This window comes from Hakea prostrata, chromosome 7, assembly GCF_041222555.1.
Source record: "Hakea prostrata isolate BN-2017 chromosome 7, UWA_Hpros_2, whole genome shotgun sequence".
In the NCBI taxonomy this organism is placed as follows: domain Eukaryota; kingdom Viridiplantae; phylum Streptophyta; class Magnoliopsida; order Proteales; family Proteaceae; genus Hakea; species Hakea prostrata.
Genome location: NC_142606.1, coordinates 24,373,714 through 24,394,389, shown reverse-complemented (window position 1 = coordinate 24,394,389; position 20,676 = coordinate 24,373,714). Strand labels below are relative to the sequence as shown.

General features: G+C 35.5%; 2 protein-coding genes across 2 annotated transcripts; both read right to left on the bottom strand.

The window, feature by feature from the left end:
* Positions 1–285: 285 nt before the first annotated feature.
* Positions 286–4,544, bottom strand: LOC149010727 (bidirectional sugar transporter SWEET17-like). The gene is made up of 6 exons (XM_089163904.1): positions 4,511–4,544; positions 4,376–4,412; positions 3,970–4,180; positions 3,704–3,865; positions 2,512–2,631; positions 286–447 (listed from the first exon to the last, which is right to left on the bottom strand). The coding sequence occupies exons 1-6, from the start codon at positions 4,542–4,544 to the stop codon at positions 286–288; spliced, it is 726 nt and encodes a 241-aa protein (XP_089020030.1).
* A 5,895-nt stretch (positions 4,545–10,439) lies between these two features.
* LOC149010726 (bidirectional sugar transporter SWEET17-like) lies at positions 10,440–15,225 on the bottom strand. Its single transcript, XM_089163925.1, has 6 exons — positions 15,192–15,225; positions 15,058–15,094; positions 14,648–14,858; positions 14,382–14,543; positions 13,194–13,313; positions 10,440–10,601 (listed from the first exon to the last, which is right to left on the bottom strand). The coding sequence occupies exons 1-6, from the start codon at positions 15,223–15,225 to the stop codon at positions 10,440–10,442; spliced, it is 726 nt and encodes a 241-aa protein (XP_089020051.1).
* Positions 15,226–20,676: the final 5,451 nt, after the last annotated feature.

Here is a 20,676-nt window from a genome sequence, read left to right as displayed (position 1 = left end):
AATGTCCATAGGTGAAGGTGGAGGCTGTGGTTTCCGGCAGTAGTGGGCATTTAATATAAGCGGAGCTTCGCCCTTGGCTCCAAGATATTCAAACGCTGACCTTCTATGTGAAAGCATTGGTCTTTTACCAACTAAGCTCTTTTTACTTTTTTTTATAGAAAAATACCACCCTTGCATATGCTAATTCTCTCTTCCACACATTTTATCTATAATGAAGTTAATTAAGCAAATATATTTGCTCATTGATAACAATTAAACCAAAGAAAGTCTCCTCTTTGTCTGTTATTAAGGATTTTCAACCTGATCCGAAGGGGAAATGAGATGTTCATGTTGTTGCCATCCTTCGTCAAGCCTTTCTATTCTGTTCTTCGACTTTCTGGGATTTCTGTAGATGGCATAGAGAATTAGCTGTGCTGTTCCCAAAATGAATCCCAACCCATTTGGTACCTGCTCAATAAAAGACATTATTGATCACCATCATGAACCAGGAAAGCTGAAAATAGAATTCTGCCAAGCACTTCTCATGTCTAATGGATTCCAAATGTGCGCTACCAGGCTAAATTGAAAAATCATATCTTTTGGTTGAATCCAATTTTGATTTTATTGGGCTGATTTCCTAGTTTTTACTGGTTTGTTATCGGGTTTTACTAGTTCTTCCTTTTTCTTATTTTTTTAAGGGTGTCCTGAAGAAAAAAGATGCAAACAAAAAGGCTTGATCTTAAAACCCTAGATGGAAAGACCAACATAAGTTATTCACACAAATAATTTTCTTTTATTGTAATTGTTGGGTTTGTGTATGTTTTGTATTCTTCAGGTTTATATAATTAGAGTTTTATTTTATTTATAACTGGAATTGGTAGATGAGTAAAATTGTATTTGTATGGAGATTAAAGTTATAAAATTTTCCATAAATAAGAGGGATGGATACCATTTGTAAAGTGTGATAAGTGAAGTTTCTCAGAAAATAGTGCAATCTCTTTTTCTTTGGTGGAAGTAAACAATCTTGTTGAACAACATTAAATTCTTGGGTGTTTTTCCTTATAATTGCGTATTCATCTTTAAAAAAATGTTATTATTAATGAGATTCAGTGAATTAAAAAAAAAAAAAAAAACTAAATAACTGAAACGATTATAAGAAATCATGAGTGAAAAGAAGTGGAACGATTCTTGTTTGAGATTGGTGGAAAGATAAAAAGGGTAATAATTAATCTTTAGAGAAAAATAAAAGAAAGTTCTTTGGTAGTGGGGACGTCTTGAAGGTGGAAGTGTAGAACCAAGAAAAGAAAAAGTTTTTTTTCTATCCAATTGGTTTCTTATAAATTGTTTTCATAGGATTTTGTCCAAAGATTCTAATAAAAATTTAATATTATAAGGATTTTGGGCGTTTTAGACTCAATGAAAATGACGGATAAAAGAGATTTTGTATCGTTAGTAATAATCTTTTAGGTTAGTACGAAAGTCCACGGACAGATTATTTAAATTAATAAACGTACAGGAGTCATAAATTAGATAAACAAGAAGAAGAAAAAAAAAAAGGATAATGAAATTTCATCAGCTCTTGTCTTAAATGGATCCTAGAGTGATGATGCAGTAGCAGATATCCTTCGAACAACATCATCAGATTTCAAATGTTCATCTAAAGTAGAATTCTCAAAATTTCAAGAGTATCAATAGTTATAATTATAGGAAAAGATGATTAAAAAATGATAGAAGCTTACAAGGAGTATTGAGACAGGTAGAGCTCAAGTTGAACCTCGAGCAAGGGGTATAGATAGATAGAATTATCAGGTTGTTTAGACGCTGAACAATGACAAATTTAAAAAGAAGCTACTTTCGCTTTGAATTTGGTGAGTGACAGAAATATTTTGAAGTGGGCTACAATAATAGGAAATGTGGAACTACATCACATTATACGACAGTGATGAGTTGTACAGTACACCCCAGGTGGGGTGTGTGTGTCATACTAGTCTAGGTGATGGTAGTCAAGAAAGGCATTCTTAGAGGGGATGTGAGTCATGCAATCAGGTGTGATGGATACACTAAGACAAAGGCGATTGTGTATTAGACATTAACAATGGTCTTCTTTAAGATGATAAGTAGAATTCAAGCCAAGATGAAGATTATTGGATTTGGGTATGACATATACTTAGAGTTCAGCTGTATTTGTAATTGGAACAAGTTTCTGGGTCAATTATTAGTACAAGCGTAGAATTGTAATCGTACAAGGGTTAGGGTTTTAATATAAATATTCTCTGTGGGATAATTTAGGTAAAAAAGTAGACAAATGATAACATTTTATAAGGTGTGAAAGTGGTGAGATTTTTTTGAAAATAGTAAAATCTCTTTATCTCTCTGGTAGAGGTAGACAATTTAAATTTCTTGCATTAATGAGTATGTTTTGTTTGTGTTGTTCTTTGTAGTTGTGCATCCATTCTCAACAGTTATGTGTGTGTGTTTTATTAATGCCAAGTGAAAATAAATATAAGAAAAATATGAGTTTCAAGAACTTACTATGAGGAAAATGTCTTGTAAAAGAACTGCATAGAGAGTCCAAATCCCACCATTCACGAACACAAAGAAAGACAACAAGAAAGGCATGTACTCCACACTCTTTGTGGTTGCCACTATTTTCTACAATAATTTTTTGATATAAACATGAGTTTAGTAGTCAAGACTTGGATTAAAGTTTGAATAAAAAGAATCTAAAAGGATATGTCACTTGTAAAACCTAAAAGGATATATGTGTGAGCCCAAAGGGAAAGTGAAACTACATTTCTAGATCTGATGCCGGATAGCTATAAGAATATTTCTGCAATCCGTGTAGCGTCAAACTTTTTTTTCATTATCAATACCCTTCAAGTCATCTTGAATTTGCGTCCTTCATCCATATAGAGAGAAAATTTTTTTACCCCACATGGTTAGATTCATGATATGTATCCAATATAAAATTAGAATATTCAGTATAAAGAAAATTCTCAAAATGTAAGAATCCAAATATTTTCTCTGAATTGTTTTTAGATTAAACATTTGTCATGAATATAATCATATGATTTACCAAAAAAAATTAAAAATGAATATAACGATATGTATTGGATAATTTATTCCCTTGTGGTAGAGGATCCAAACTCCTAAGTCTCAAGGAAGAATCTGTTCATATCAAACTTACTCAAGATCAAGAGTAATGTTTCAAATTCGGTTGATTGTAAGGGATGATTGGTTCAATTAATATCCTAATCGTATACACCAAACATTGACAAGGCTAGGATTGGATGGCAAGCATCTATCTCACTATTGGGGAGTCTGAATCACCTTCCCTTCGAGTGAGCACATAGACTGCTCCTTCAACGATTCTTCACCACAAAATTAAGTGGGGCACGTGAAATCTACGAGGTCCGACTAAATTTTTTTATTATTCAGATATGGGACCCACTACAATTTTGTGGTGAAGAAGCCGCCTTGGGTCCAGATTTGCTCCACCAACGGAGAGGTGATCTGAACTCGCTATTGGGTACTAATCCCTTTTTGGCAGACAATTGGGATCTCAGATGGGCAAACCTGGTGCTGAAGTTTTTTTTTTTTTTAGTCAAAAAAAGCTGGAGGGGAGCAATACTCCTATGCAGCCTTAATTCCAAAACCGTGCACACCATGAGATTTAATTTCTCAGGTTCTTATGACGAAAAGGTCAATACTGAGATGCACTTACCATGACTGCAAGAGGTGAACCATACATAACTATGTTGAAAGCTGCACATATGAACCCTACTACATCAGTCCGCTTATCTCCATGCATTCCGATTTGGGTTACCAGAATCACTGCTGCCAGAAATCCAAAATCCATGACCAGCAGAAGAGTCGTTGTCTTTGCCTGTAGAAAGATAATTAGATCACTCTTTTTAAGTATTATAAGAAGATTGCTTATTATAATTATAAGCGTTTCCTGTGAAGTAGAGAAGCAGGAGCTGCAGGTACCTTAATCCTTGGAGGTGCATACATGAGGAACAGAACAACATAAATGGCTTCGACCAGATCGCCGAAAATATTGATGGTGGCAACAAGAAGTCTACCATGCTTGATGATGCTATAGTAAGTCCAAAGTCCGGTATTGAGCAAAGTGCAGATGTAAGGAAGGCTATCAAATTCTTCTGTCGATCCGTTCTTCACTATTCTCCAAAACGTCTTTCTGTTATGATTCATCAAATGCACATTTTAATCCCTTTTAGTTCATATACCCACCATTAGATCTCCTGCAAATGCATCAACCCTTCTGGGTTTTTGAATTTTAACGTCTAATCCTACTCCATATCTGATAGACCCAGTTGGATTACCCTCAGCTCCCTCAAAGAAAGAAGCAAAAGAGAGTTAAAATGAAACTTACACAGGAGAAAGGAAAAGTAGAATAGTAATGAAGTTGCCTGCATAAGAAACTCAAAAGCTTAATTAATTAGAGTAGTCTTAAGACAAACTACTGGTTGCAGGGATTGAAAGATCACAGGCAGATAAGTAAAATTACCCATGACTCCAACATAGAAACTAAGAGCTTCCATTCGCACTGATCAATATTTTGAGATCCTTTCTACCCAAAATTAGAATAGCTTCAAATCCTTGATACTGGGAAGTGAGAAGACTGATGAGCTTGGTCTGATTTGATCCATTCTAATGGGATTTCTTTGTCTTCTCAGAGGCAAGTGGTGCTGCTAAGTGCAAGGCTGGCAGTTGGTGGGTGCTAGCTAATGGTGTAAATGGATAACCGAAATCCGCTCCCGAATTCGCATCCGCATCGGTTTAGAGGTATCCGAATCCGTCCGATTACTAATAGGATGCGGATATGGTATACCCCTTTCTATCCGATAAATTATCCGATTAGTTACTTATTTGGATTTATTTTTCTTTTTTATATATTTTTACTTGAAATATGTGAGTATTTTTCTAGATTTTTGCTAAAATAACTACTAGTTGTTAAATTCTTAATTTGAAACCTAACCTCACAAATAAGTGATAGATATTCTATGTAGACTTGTATTCAATCTATATCCATTGCCATTTAGAATAATTTATTCAAGAAAATAACTATCCGATTATCATCCGAATCCGGCTAAATCTTTCCGAAATCCGATAGGATATTATCCGAATCCGTCCGAATATAATAGGATGCGGATATGGTATTACCACTATCCGATCCAAATCCGATCCGTTTACACCCCTAGTGCTAGCTGGACTTGGTGGGCCAATTAATCCAATCATTGCCTGGGCCCACTACCACCATTTGCATCTTCAGATATTGCCGTCCTACGGTTGGAGATCCACCATGTTTTCAGAAAGAAGCCCAACATGTTTCTGCGTCATGCTTCAGGTATATTAGCCTATTAGGAACAAAAACCAAAAAATGTTTGACCTGAAGGACAGTTCATTGTTTTTTACGTGCATTAGATTGATTGATTTTTTTTACTTTTTTAACTATGGTTCTTGGATTTTTGTTTGTGCCCTGTGCAGATATCATCCTCCATGCTTACAATTAATTACATAACTCTGAAAAAAACACTCTTTTTTTTTTTTCTAGAAACTCCCAAAAACATAAATTCACAAAATGACACCCACTTTTTATTTTTTTTTGATAAGAAACAATACTTCATTTATTGAGAAGTAAAGATGCAAAAACACAACCAAAAATTAAAAAAAAAAAATACTGAAAGATAGACGTATGCTGACATAGAAGATTTGAATATAAACATCCAAAACAAAAGAGAGGAATTTGGCCAATTTGTTATATGTAATGGTAGGGCCGTCCAAGCTAAGGTATGAGTTAAGTCCAAGAAATCTTAGAAAAAATGTTATAAATACAACAGCAAGTAATAAGCCTAGAAGATATATAAAATGCATCTTGCATCACAAGCACCTAAATGGGCGTAAACAAGCCACAAGGGCGGAGACTGACACGCCACAAAAGCAGAGAGGAAGTATGCCACAAAGACAAAGAAGCAACTTCGTGAGCATCCACTGGAACAAGCCGGAGGATGAAAGTGTCGAGGGTCATCGTAGCTAGACTTTTGGAGGGGTCTTTTCCCCCTCCAAATCTTCGGGCCAAAAGATGCAGGGATTGTGGGTGGTGACCAGCAACGTCTAGAGGCTAATAACGTGTGGCAGTCAAACTTTCTTACACATCAGAAACTCCAAATCTAGAGGAGAAACGTCCACATCTTGCAGCATCAAAAAAGAAAAGGGGGAAAAGAAAGAAAAAAAGAAAAAAAAGTTGTATCAAATCACAAACGAATAGAAATTATTATAAAATTAGATTTTATTCGAAATGATTCTGGTTTTAATTGATTCCTATCCTATCCTGTTTGGTTTGATTTTACCTTATTAACATGCAAATTGCACACAATTTGAAAACCAAAAATGGGTTGATTGACATCCTTTGGTTAAAACACTTACTTTGCATGATATTGATCAGTTGCATAAAATAATTATGCTTTCTTTCATCCTAACATAAAACCCCAACTATCGTCATGAATAATCATGGATGCAATATTCAATTGGATGGTAGTAGGATATGGGAGGAAACCAAGATAATAACATTAATAAATGGTTAATGTTTCCTAAGGTGGAAAATGTTTGATCTAGCATTTCATTGAGTTCTTTGGTTTCCAAAGTTTAATGTTGGCTGTCAAAAACACTTTTTGGGTTAGTTGTTTTAGAAAGAATTTAACAGAGGTGGTGGAATCGCCAAGATCTCTCCACCGCTAGTGTTGCAGCATGAAGAGTAGACCCCGTTAAGTTACATGTCATTAACTTTTTTTGACGCAATCCAGAAAATCAAGGTTTGATTCTAAACCTTAACCCTAGCCCCTCTTCTTATTGTCATGGTCTCCAGAAAAATTCAAATTTGTTTGAAAGATAGAAAGAAAGGTCTATGCGAAGGTTAATGGTACAAACCTCAATAGCACAAATTCGTAAAATCAACCTCAACAACTTTCATTTTTCTTTTGTTGCATTCGAATTTGATTAAAAGAAAATACCTATTACTAATTTCTTAAATTAAATGGCCATAAGAGTTTTAGGGGCCCACCTGTTCACCAATGTGTCATCTGTAGAACTTTCCAGACCAACCTTAAATTCTACTGAATTTTCTCCGATTGTATTATTATTTTGTTATGTGTATCTTCAATTCTTCCCTTCTGCCCACACATTCTTGCTTGTGGATTGTAACAAAATTATCTAAAGATCAGGAGATAAAAAACAAAAAATAAAAGGTTTCTAAAAACGATTGTTGGTCCAATCACAATCAACACCATATTCCCCCTCAAAGGACATCGATCAATTATGTCTCTTTCAAGCAAAAGTCTGATTTTGCTTTTGTTTTGTGCCATTAGAACAATTCAGCTGGCCATTGGATGCTGGCTACACCATCTACTCATCTAGTTTATTCCTGACCATGGATTAAATCCGTGTGCTTCTTAAGAAAACATGTAGAAAAGAATGAATGATGTCGGAAGCCACAGTCAGAAGAACAGGAGACTCATCATTTTCACAACTAAAACCAACTCATGGCGAATATAATTAAGAGTTTTTTTACGGTTGACCTACTTACATGTGGTGAAACTCTAGGTAGCTCCCTTAAATGAAAAAAATTACTAGTGACCCAATTTGACTTGATTTTAAAAATTATTGGTTTTCTACAATTATAGAATAACCTTCTAATTCACAATTTGAAATTAAAATACCATTTATCCTTATGTATAGAGTTATGATATAATGCCCTCATCATTGTCATTACATGCCCAATCCTTAAATAGGAAAACTTCTTGGGATAATTACTATTGACCCATTGTACTTTGATTTTATTACTTTTGTATTTAATGTACTTTTCAAAATTGCTAATTCAACCTTTAACTTTGTCCACAATTACTAGTGCCCCCCTACCGTTAAGTTCCGTTAGTTTACTAATGATGTGGTATCTTTATATTTTCTCAAAAACCCCAAAATACCCTTATACTTATCTCTTTACATATTTACCCTTTTGTCAAGTTATAGTAGTATCCTTAATTAACTGTGGAGAAAAAAAATAAGTATAATCTATTTTTTTCTTAAAAAAAACAATCGAATAAAAAAAAATGATTCCATAAAATTCAAATAGAAATAGAAGAGGAAGGAAAATCGAATTCAACTCAAATTGGAAACTGAATATCACCTAAAATATTTTCAAAATAATTAAAGTTTAGTGAAGGTGGAAAACCAAATTGGATTTGGACCAATTTGGTTTTTGCTCATTTCTTTAATTCAAAATAAATGAAGTTCAATGAAGGTGGGAAACCAAATCGGATTTGGATTTTGCCCATTTCCTTAATTCAAAATAAATGAAGTTTATAGCTTTGGATTTGGATTTTGCCCATTTCTTTAATTCAAAATAAATGAATTCACAATAAATGAAGTTTAGTGAAGGTGGGAAAATGAATTGGATTTGGATTTTGCCCATTTCATTAATTCAAAAAAAAAAAATTTAGGGAAAAATTGACATTTAATCCATCTTTTGATTTCTTAATTTTAATGAAGGGCAAATTAGATATTACATATTCAAACTTAACGGCTACTTAACACCGTTATAAGAAAGGTGGCAACAGAAATTTCGTAAAGAACATGGTTTTATTAGTAATAAAATCAAACTACAGGGGGACTACAATAATTATCCCAAACTTCTTTCTAAACCTCGCCAAAAATACCACCATCCATCTCTCTGGAAACCACCACTCACACCCGCCAAATTTCGGTCAATGGCACCAAGTGACCATAGGGTTCAATTTTGATTTCTCTTTTAAAATTTCTTCACAATCATGGAACTTAATTATGGGTTGGAAAACCTTAACTACATGGAGAGAGAAGCAACAACGAAAAAGCAAATTGCAAAAGGCAATTTCACAGGTGCTTTCCAAGCAGAAGCCTAACTAGAGGCGTCGGAAGCTTCCCAGCAACCCTCTTCCCCACATTTCGCTCTCGCCTCTCTTTGGCTCTAACCACCCAAGTGGAGGCCTTGTTTTGAGGTGGAGAGCACCAGTGGTCCTCTGCCTCTATCTCTCCACCTTCCCCTTTTCCTCCATTTCTCTATCGCTTCTTTCTTTTCTTCTCCCCTCATGCCTTTTTCTCTGTTTTTCCCTCTTCTTTTGGTTTTCCTTTTTCTTTCTTCCCCCCCCCCCCCCCCCCCCCCAAACTACTTTGCAATCGGCTATCTATGTTGTTCGAGTTGCTTTGGTTTGTTGGGAAGATTTTGGCACTGCTGTGCATTGATCAAATAGTGATCAAGATGGCCATATTGTGGCACATATCGCAGGTTCTGCATTTGTTTGTGCATAGATTTGGTTGTTCTCTCTCGGATCTGGTTATTTTTCTGCTGCGAACGTCTCCCGTAACTTCATCTGATCACAGATCTAGCACCGACAAAGTCACTGTTGCCAAAGGACTTGCCCATCCGCTCTTCCAACTCAATCTAGTAGGCATTTCCACTGAAGCTTCTTTACCCCTTTGGCATGTTATCTTTCAGCGTCTATGGCATGTATGTCTCCGCCTTTGTGGCATGTTCTAAGGTTTTATTGGGCTTGACCCATGCCTTAACCTAGTAAACCCTATCTATTACATGTATGATAGTCTGGTCAATTCTTCTCCTTGGTTTCGGGTGTTCTATTCGAACCTTGTGTTTGTATGCATTTATCTTTTCTTTTGGTGTGTTTTTGTATTTTTCTTCTTTTGTGTGCTCCAGTATCTTTTTCAGTTTCTTTGAATGAAGATTTGTTCTTCTTGCCAAAACAAAAAAAAAAAAAACTTAATTATAGATTGGAGAGTTTTTATCAGTGAGATAGTCGCTAAAGGTCAAAGTAAACTTTCAGAGCTTTATTGGATATTTTGTTGAAGCTTGTGAACGCAAGGGGAAGAGAAAGATTCTAGGGTTCCAAATTGATTGGACAGAAATAGCACAGGTTCAAGGATTAGCTTTTGGTTTTGGTCCACTTAATCATCTACTCAAAGAAACTGAGGTTTTCTGTTTATTCCCATGGAGCGGAATACTGTTTCGAACATCTTGAAAAATTGTTCGGAGCTGGGGATAGTGGTGGGTGAATGTCCATAGGTGAAGGTGGAGGCTGTGGTTTGTAACAGTAGTTGACATTTAATATAAGCGGAGCTTCGCCCTTGGCTCCAAGAGATTCAAACTCTGACTTTCTATGTGAAAGCATTGGTCTTTTACCAACTAAGCTCTTTTTACTTTTTTTATAGAAAAATATCACCTTTGCATATGCTAATTCTCTCTTCCGCCACGGGCGAGGGCCCGTAGGGACCGCAAAGGTCTCAAATAAGAATAGATACCACACATTTTATCTATAATGAAGTTAATTAAGCAAATATAATTGCTCATTGATAACAATTAAACCAAAGAAAGTCTCCCTCTTTGTCTGTTATTAAGGATTTTCAACCTGATCCGAAGGGGAAATGAGATGTTCGTGTTGTTGCCATCCTTCGTCGAGCCTTTCTATTCTGTTCTTCGACTTTCTGGGATTTCTGTAGATGGCATAGAGAATTAGCTGTGCTGTTCCCAAAATGAATCCCAACCCATTTGGTACCTGCTCAATTAAAAGACATTATTGATCACCATCATGAACCAGGAAAGCCGAAAATAGAATTCTGCCAAGCACTTCTCATGTCTAATGGATTCCAAATGTGCGCTACCAGGTCAAATTGAAAAATCATATCTTTTGGTTGAATCCAATTTTGATTTTGATGGGTTTGGTATGGCCCTTTACTGGGCTGATTTCCTAGTTTTTACTGGTATGCGAACAAGAAGGCTTGAACCTAAAAACCCTAGATAGAAAGACCAACATAAGTTATGCACACAAATAATTTTCTTTTATTGTAATTGTATGGTTTGTGTATGTTTTGTATTCTCGAGGTTTATATAATTAGAGTTTGATTGTATTTATAACTGGAGCTGATTTTTGGGTCAATCACTAGTACATGAGCAAAATTGTATTTGTATTGGTCCAAGTGGTAAGCAGCTTGATCCGCTTAAGCCAGGTTTGCGACCCGATCAAACACCTTGTGAATGCAAAAAATTCCTGCTGGGAGACTCACCCACCACAGCCAGGTGTGCGACCCGATCAAACACCTGATTAGTCGGGGCAAAGCCTTGGAAACCAGGGTTGACAAACAAAAAAAAAATTATGAAAATTTTCAGAAATAAGAGGGATGTATACCATTTGTAAAGTGTGACAAGTGAAGTTTCTCAGAAAAAAAGTGCAATCTTTGGTGCTTTTCTTGGTGGTTGTGTATTAATCTCTAAAAAATGTTATCATAATGAGATTCAATGAATTGTTATAAGAGGTGCACGAAGATTCATGATGTAGAGGAACAATGCAAGTGAAACTAAGAAAACTTTGAGATATAAATCTAAGATACGATTCTCTGATATTAAAAATGGCAAGACTGTTTCTTATTCTTTTTTCCAAAAAAATAAAAAAGAGAGCGAGAGGGGTTAGTTGATCGGTTGTTAGACACTTAGACCATGAAAAAGGAAAAACACTTGTTTGATCACGAAGAAAGAAAGAAAGAAAAAGGAGCGTAAACCGGAAACGATTATAGGAAATCATGAGTGAAAAGAAGTGGAACGATTCTTGTTTGAGATTGGTGGAAAGAGAAATAGGGTAATAAACTAATAATTACTCTTTAGAGACAGTAACCATTGTTTTCAAAATAAAAGAAGAGAAGTTCTTAGGAAGTGGGGACGTCTTGAAGGTGGAAGTGGGGAACCAAGAAAAGAAAAAGGTTTGTTTTCTATCGAATTGGTTTCTAAAAAATTGCTTTCATAAGATTTTGTGCAAAGGTTTAAATAAAAAATTAATATTATAAGGGTTTTTGGCATTTTGGACTCATAGAAAATGACGGATAAAAGAGATTTTGTATCGTTATTAATAATCTTCTAGGTTCGTACGAAAGTCCACGGACAGATTATTTAAGTTAATAAAGGTACATGAGGCATAAATTAGATAAACAAGAAGAAAAAAAAGGATAATGAAATTTCATCAGCTCTTGTCTTAAATGGATCCTAGAGTGATGATGCAGTAGATATTCTTCTAATTCATCATCAGGTTTCAAATATTCATAAAGGTAGAATTCTCAAGATTTCAAGAGTATTAATAGTTATAATTATAAGAAAAGATGATCAAAAAATTATAAGAGAATTAATAGTTTCAAAAAATTATAGAAGCTTACAAAGAGTATCAAAACACGTGGAGCTCAAGTTGAACCTCGAGCAAGGGGTATAGATAGATAGAATCATCAGGTTGTTTAGACGCTGAACAATGACAAATTTAAAAAAAAGCTGCTTTTGCTTTGAATTTGGTGAGTGACAGAAACATTTTGAAGTAGGCTGCAATAATAAGAAATGCGGAACTACGTCACATTATACGACAGTGATGAGTTGTACAACACGCCCCAGGTGGGGTGTGTGCATCATACTAGTCTAGGTGATGGTAGTTAGGAAAGGCATCCTTAGAGGGGATGTGGGTCATGCAATCAGGTGTGACGGATACACTAAGACATAGGCAATTGTATATTGGACATCAACATTGGTCTTCTTTAAGATGATATGTAGAATTCAAGCCAAGATGAAAATTATTGGATTTGGGTATGCCATATAATTAGAGTTCAGCTATATTTGTAATTGGAACGAGTTTCTGAGTCAATTATTAGTACAAGCATAGAATTGAAATCATATTGAAGGAACTAGAAGAGCTAGAGTAGACTTAAGATAACCTTAGGAAAAGTGGTGAGAAATGATATGTACTTCCTTGTATTGCATGCCCCGAAAAGATGGAGTCCCCCCATTTGGTGGGAAAGGCTTGCTAATTGTTGTTGTAGAATTGTAATCATACAAGGATTCGGGTTTTAATATAAATAGTCTTTGTAGATAATCTAATTAAGAAAGTAGACAAATGATAACACTTTATAAGGTGTGAGAGTGGTGATATTTTTTTGAAAATAGTAAAATCTCTTTATCTCTCTAGTGGAGGTAGACAATTTAAATTTCTTGCAATGATGAGTATGTTTTGTTTGTGTTGTTTTTTGTGGTTGTGCATCCATTCCCAACAGTTATGTGTGTGTTTTATCAATGCCAAGTGAAAATAAATATAGGAAAAATATGAGTTTCAAGAACTTACTATGAGGAAAATGTCTTGTACAAGAACTGCATAGAGAGTCCAAATCCCACCATTCACGAACACAAAGAAAGACAACAAGAAAGGCATGTACTCCACACTCTTTGTGGTTGCCACTATTTTCTACAATAATTTTTTGATATAAACATGAGTTTAGTAGTCAAGACTTGGATTAAAGTTTGAATAAAAAGAATCTAAAAGGATATGTCACTTGTAATACCTAAAAGGATATATGTGTGAGCCCAAAGGGAAAGTAAAACTACATTTCTAGATCTGATGCCGGATAGCTATAAGAATATTTCTGCAATCCGTGTAGCATCAAATTTTTTTTTTCATTATCAATACCCTTCAACCCTTCAAGTCATCTTGAATTTGCGTCCTTCATCCATATGGAGAGAAATTTTTTTACCCCACATGGTTAGATTCATGATATGTATCCAATCTAAAATCAAAATATTTAGTATAAAGAAAATTCTCAAAATGTAAGAATTCAAATGATTTGTTTTTAGATTAAACATTTTTCATGAATATAACCATATGATTTACCAAAAAAAAAATGAATATAACCATATGTATTGGATAATTTATTTCCTGTGGTAGAGGATCCAAACTCCTAAGTCTCAAGGATGAATCTGTTCATATCAAACTTATTCAAGATCAAGAGTAATGTTTCAAATTCCGTTGATTGTAAGGGATGATTGGTTCAATTAATATCCTAATCGTCTACAACGAACATTGACCTGGCTAGGATTCGATGGCAAGGATCTATCCCACTATTGGGGAGTCCGAATCACCTTCCCTTCGGGGAAGCATAGACTGCTCCTTTAACGATTCTTTGCCACAAAATTAGGTGGGGCATGTGAGACCTACAGGGGTTCCACTAATTTTTTTATTGTTATTCAGATATGAGACCCATGCCAATTTTGTGGTGAAGAACCACCTAGGGACCAGTATTTGGTCCATCGATGGGGAGATGATTTGAACGCGGTACTCAGCCCATTTTTGCAGACAATTGGGATGCTAGAAAGGGCAAACCTGGTGCCGAAGGTATCCACACAAGATTTTTTTTCTTTTCAAAAAAAACTGGAGGGGGGAGCAATACTCCTATGCAGCCTTCCCAAACAGTGCACACCATGAGATTTAATTTCTCAGGTTCTTATGACGAAAAGGTCAATACTGAGATGCACTTACCATGACTGCAAGAGGTGAACCATACATAACTATGTTGAAAGCTGCACATATGAACCCTACTACATCAGTCCGCTTATCTCCATGCATTCCGATTTGGGTTACCAGAATCACTGCTGCCAGAAATCCAAAATCCATGACCAGCAGAAGAGTCGTTGTCTTTGCCTGTAGAAAGATAATTAGATCACTCTTTTTAAGTATTATAAGAAGATTGCTTATTATAATTATAAGCGTTTCCTGTGAAGTAGAGAAGCAGGAGCTGCAGGTACCTTAATCCTTGGAGGTGCATACATGAGGAACAGAACAACATAAATGGCTTCGACCAGATCGCCGAAAATATTGATGGTGGCAACAAGAAGTCTACCATGCTTGATGATGCTATAGTAAGTCCAAAGTCCGGTATTGAGCAAAGTGCAGATGTAAGGAAGGCTATCAAATTCTTCTGTCGATCCGTTCTTCACTATTCTCCAAAACGTCTTTCTGTTATGTTTCATCAAATGCACATTTTAATCACTTTTAGTTCATATACCCACACCATTAGAGATCTCCTGCAAATGCATCAACCCTTCTGGGTTTTTAAATTTTAACATCTAATCCTACTCCATATCTGATAGACGCAGTTGGATTACCCTCAGCTCCCTCAAAGAAAGAAGCAAAAGAGAGTTAAAATGAAACTTACACAGGAGAAAGGAAAAGTAGAATAGTAATTAAGTTGCCTGCAGAAGAAACTCAAAAGCTTAATTAATTTGAGTAGTCTTAAGACAAAGTACTGGTTGCAGGGATTGAAAATCACAGTGAGATAAGTAAAATTACCCATGACTCCAACATAGAAACTAAGAGCTTCCATTCGCAATGATCAATATTTTCAGATCCTTTCTATCCAAAATTAGAATACCTTTAAATCCTTGATACTGGGAAGTGAGAAGACTGATGAGCTTGGTCTGATTTGATCCATTCTAATGGGATTTCTTTATCTTCTCAGAGGCAAGTGGTGCTGCTAAGTGCAAGGCTGGCAGTTGGTGGGTGCTAGCTGGACTTGGTGGGCCAATTCATCCAATCATTGCCTGGGCCCACTACCACCACTTGCATCTTCAGATATTGCCGTCCTACGGTTGGAGATCCACCATGTTTTCAGAAAGAAGCCCAACATGTTTCTGCGTCATGCTTCAGGTATATTAGCCTATTAGGAACAAAAACCAAAAAATGTTTGACCTGAAGGACAGTTCCTTGTTTTTTACGTGCATTTGATTGATTGGTTTTTTTAAAAAAATTTTTTTTTTTTTTTTTTTAATTTTTTTTAACCATGCTTCTTGGATTTTTGTTTGTGCCCTGTGCAGATATCATCCTCCATGCTTACAATTAATTTACATACCTCTGAAAAAACACCTCTTTTTTTCTAGAAACCCCCAAAAATATAAATTCACAAAATGACACCAATTTATTTTTTTTTTATAAGAAACAATACTTCATTTATTGAGAAGTAAAGATGCAAAAACACAACCAAAAATTAAAAAAAAAAATACAGAAAGATAGACGTATGCTGACATAGAAGATTTGAATATAAACATCCAAAACAAAAGAGAGGAATTTGGCCAATTTGTTATATATAATGGTAGGGCCATCCAAGCTAAGGTATAGGTTAAGCCTAAGAAAACCTTAGAAAAAATGTTATAAATATAACAACAAGTAATAAGCCTAGAAGATATGTAAAATGCATATTGCATCACAAGCACCTAAATGGGCATAAACAAGCCACAAGGGCAGAGACTGAAATGCCACAAAAGCAGAGAGGAAGTGTGCCTCAAAGACAGAGAAGCTACGTCGTGAGCATCCATTGGAACAAGCCGGAGGATGAAAGTGTCGAGGGGCGTCGTAGCTAGACTTTTGGAGTGGTCTTTTCCCCCTCTAGATCTTCGACCGAAAGATGTAGGGACTGTGGTGGTGACCAGCAACGTCTAGAGGCTAGTAACGTGTGGCAGTCAAACTTTCTTACACATCAGAAACTCCAAATCTAGAGGAGAAACGTCCACATCTTGCAGCATCAAAAAAGAAAAGGGGGAAAAGAAAGAAAGAAAAAAAAAATTGTATCAAATCACAAACGAATAGAAATTATTATAAAATTAGATTTTATTCGAAATGATTCTGGTTTTAATTGATTCCTATCCTATCCTGTTTGGTTTGATTTTACCTTATTAACATGCAAATTGCACACAATTTGAAAACCAAAAATGCGTTGATTGACATCCTTTGGTTAAAACACTTACTTTGCATGATATTGATCAGTTGCATAAAATAATTATGCTTTCTTTCATCCTAACATAAAACCCCAACTATCCATGAATAATCATGGATGCAATATTCAATTGGATGGTAGTAGGATATGGGAGGAAACCAAGATAATAACATTAATAAATGGTTAATGTTTTCTAACCTTGAACCTCAATTTAGGTGGAAAATGTTTGATCTAACATTTCATTGAGTTCTTTCGTTTCCAAAGTTTAATGTTGGCTGTCAAAAACACTTTTTGGGTTAGTTGTTTTAGAAAGAATTTAACAGAGGTGGTGGAATCGCCTGGATCGCACCACCGCTAGTGTTGCAGTATGAAGAGTAGACCCCGTTAAGTTATATGTCATTAACTTTTTGACGCAATCCAGAAAATCAAGGTTTGATTCTAAACCCTAACCCTAGCCCCTCTTCTTATTGTCATGGTCTCCAGAAAAATTCAAATTCGTTTGAAAGATAGAAAGAAAGGTCCATGCGAAGGTTAATGGCACAAACCTCAATAGCACAAATTCGTAAAATCAACCTCAACAACTTTCATTTTTCTTTTGTTGCATTCGAATTTGATTAAAAGAAAATACCTATTACTAATTTCTTAAATTAAATGGCCATAAGAGTTTTAGGGGCCCACCTGTTCACCAATGTGTCATCTGTAGAACTTTCCAGACCAACCTTAAATTCTACTGAATTTTCTCCGATTGTATTATTATTTTGTTATGTGTATCTACAATTCTTCCCTTCTGCCCACACATTCTTGCTTGTGGATTGTAACAAAATTATCTAAAGACCAGGAGGAAAAAAACAAAAAATAAAAGGTTTCTAAAAACGATTGTTGGTCCAATCACAATCAACACCATATTCCCCCTCAAAGGACACCGATCAATTATGTCTCTTTCAAGCAAAAGTCTGATTTTGCTTTTGTTTTGTGCCATTAGAACAATTCAGCTGGCCATTGGATGCTGGCTACACCATCTACTCATCTAGTTTATTCCTGACTATGGATTAAATCCGTGTGCTTCTTAAGAAAACATGTAGAAAAGAACAAATGATGTCGGAAGCCACAGTCAGAAGAACAGGAGACTCATCATTTTCACAACTAAAACCAACTCATGGCGAATATAATTAAGAGTTTTTTTACCGTTGACCTACTCACGTGTGGTGAAACTCTAGGTAGCTCCCTTAAGTGGAAAAAATTACTAATGACCCAATTTGACTTGATTTTAAAAATTAGTGGTTTTCTACGATTATAGAATAACCTTCATTGTGTTAACTAATTCACAATTTGAAATTAAAATACCATTTATCCTTATGTATAGAGTTATGATATAATGCCCTCATCATTGTCATTACATGCCCAATCCTTAAATAGGAAAACTTCTTGGGATAATTACTATTGACCCATTGTTCTTTGATTTTATTACTTTTGTATTTACTGTACTTTTCAAAATTGCTAATTCAACCTTTAACTTTGTCTACAATTACTATTGCCCCCTACCGTTAAGTTCCGTTAGTTACTAATGAGGGATATTATATTTTCTCAAAAACCCCAAAATACCCTTATACTTATCTCTTTACATATTTACCCTTTTGTCAAGTTATTGTAGTATCCTTAATTAATTGTGGAGAAAAAAATAAGTATAATCTATTTTTTTCTTAAAAAAAATCACCAAATAAAAAAGGAATGATTGCATAAAGTTCAAATAGAAATAGAAGAGGAAGGAAAATCGAATTCAACTCAAATTGGAAACTGAATATCACCTAAAATATTTTCAAAATAATTAAAGTTTAGTGAAGGTGGAAAACCAAATTGGATTTGGAGCAATTTGGTTTTTGCTCATTTCTTTAATTCAAAATAAATGAAGTTCAGTGAAGGTGGGAAACCAAATCGGATTTGGATTTTGCCCATTTCCTTAATTCAAAATAAATGAAGTTTATAGCTTAGTAAAGGCGGGAAACCAAATTGGATTTGGATTTTGCCCATTTCTTTAATTCAAAATAAATGAATTCACAATAAATGACGTTTAGTGAAGGTGGGAAACCGAATTGGATTTGGATTTTGCCCATTTCATTAATTCAAAATAAAAAAATTTAGGGTAAAATTGACATTTAATCTGGTTTTTATAAATGGGGGTATCATCGTCTTTTGATTTCTTAATTTTAATGAAGGGCAAATTAGATATTACATATTCAAACTTAACGGCTACTTAACACCGCTTATAAGGAAGGTGGCAACAGAAATTTCGTAAAGAACATGGTTTTATTAGTAATAAAATCAAACTACAGGGGGACAACAATAATTATCCCAAACTTCTTTCTAAACCTCGCCAAAAATACCACCATCTGTCTCTCTGGAAACCACCACTCACACCCGCCAAATTTCGGTCAATGGCACCAAGTGACCATAGGGTTCAATTTTGATTTCTCTTTTAAAATTTCTTCACAATCATGGAACTTAATTATGGGTTGGAAAACCCTAATTACATGGAGAGAGAAGCAACAACAAAAAAGCAAATTGCAAAAGGCAATTTCACAAGTGCTTTCCAGGCAGAAGCCTAACTAGAGGCGTCGGAAGCTTCCCAGCAACCCTCTTCCCCAAGTGGAGGCCTTGTTTTGAGGTGGAGAGCACCAGTGGTCCTCTGCCTCTATCTCTCCACCTTCCCCTTTTCCTCCATTTCTCTGTCGCTTCTTTCTTTTCTTCTCCCCTCATGCCTTTTTCTCTGTTTTTCCCTCTTCTTTTGGTTTTCCTTTTTCTTTCTCCCCCCCCCCCCAAACTACTTTGCAATCGGCTATCTGTGTTGTTCGAGTTGCTTTGGTTTGTTGGGAAGATTTTGGCACTGCTGTGCATTGATCAAATAGTGATCAAGATGGCCATATTGTGGCACATATCGCAGGTTCTACATTTGTTTGTGCATAGATTTGGTTGTTCTCTCTCGGATCTGGTTATTTTTCTACTGCGAACGTCTCCCGTAACTTCATCTGATCACAGATCTAGCACCGACAAAGTCACTGTTGCCAAAAGACTTGCCCATCCGCTCTTCCAACTCAATCTAGTAGGCATTTCCAGTGAAGCTTCTTTACCCCTTTGGCATGTTATCTTTCAGCGTCTATGGCATGTATGTCTCCGCCTTTGTGGCATGTTCTAAGGTTTTATTGGGCTTGACCCATGCCTTAACCTAGTAAACCCTATCTATTACATGTATGACAGTATGGTCAATTCTTCTCCTTGGTTTCGGGTGTTCTATTCGAACCTTGTGTTTGTATGCATTTATCTTTTCTTTTGGTGTGTTTTTGTATTTTTCTTCTTTTGTGTGCTCCAGTATCTTTTTCAGTTTCTTTGAATGAAGATTTGTTCTTCTTGCCAAAAAAAAAAAAAAAAAAAAAAACTTTAATTATAGATTGGAGAGTTTTTATCAGTGAGATAGTCGCTAAAGGTCAAAGTAAATATTCAGAGCTTTATTGGATATTTTGTTGAAGCTTGTGAACGCAAGGGGAAGAGAAAGATTCTAGGGTTCCAAACTAATTGGACAGAAATAGCACAGGTTCAAGGATTAGCTTTTGGTTTTGGTCCACTTAATCATCTACTCAAAGAAATTGAGGTTTTCTGTTTATTCCCATGGAGCGGAATACTGTTTCGAACATCTTGAAAAATTGTTGGGAGCTGGGGATAGTGGTGGGTGAATGTCCATAGGTGAAGGTGGAGGTTGTGGTTTCCAACAGTAGTGGACATTTAATATAAGTGGAGCTTCGCCCTTGGCTCCAAGAGATTCAAACTCTGACCTTCTATGTGAAAGCATTGGTCTTTTACCAACTAACCTCTTTTTACTTTTTTTATAGAAAAATATCACCCTTGCATATGCTAATTCTCTCTTCCGCCGCGGGCGAGGGCCCGTAGGGGGTCAGCAAAGGTCTCAAATAAGAATAGATACCACACATTTTATCTATAATGAAGTTAATTAAGCAAATATAATTGCTCATTGATAACAATTAAACCAAAGAAAGTCTCCCTCTTTGTCTGTTA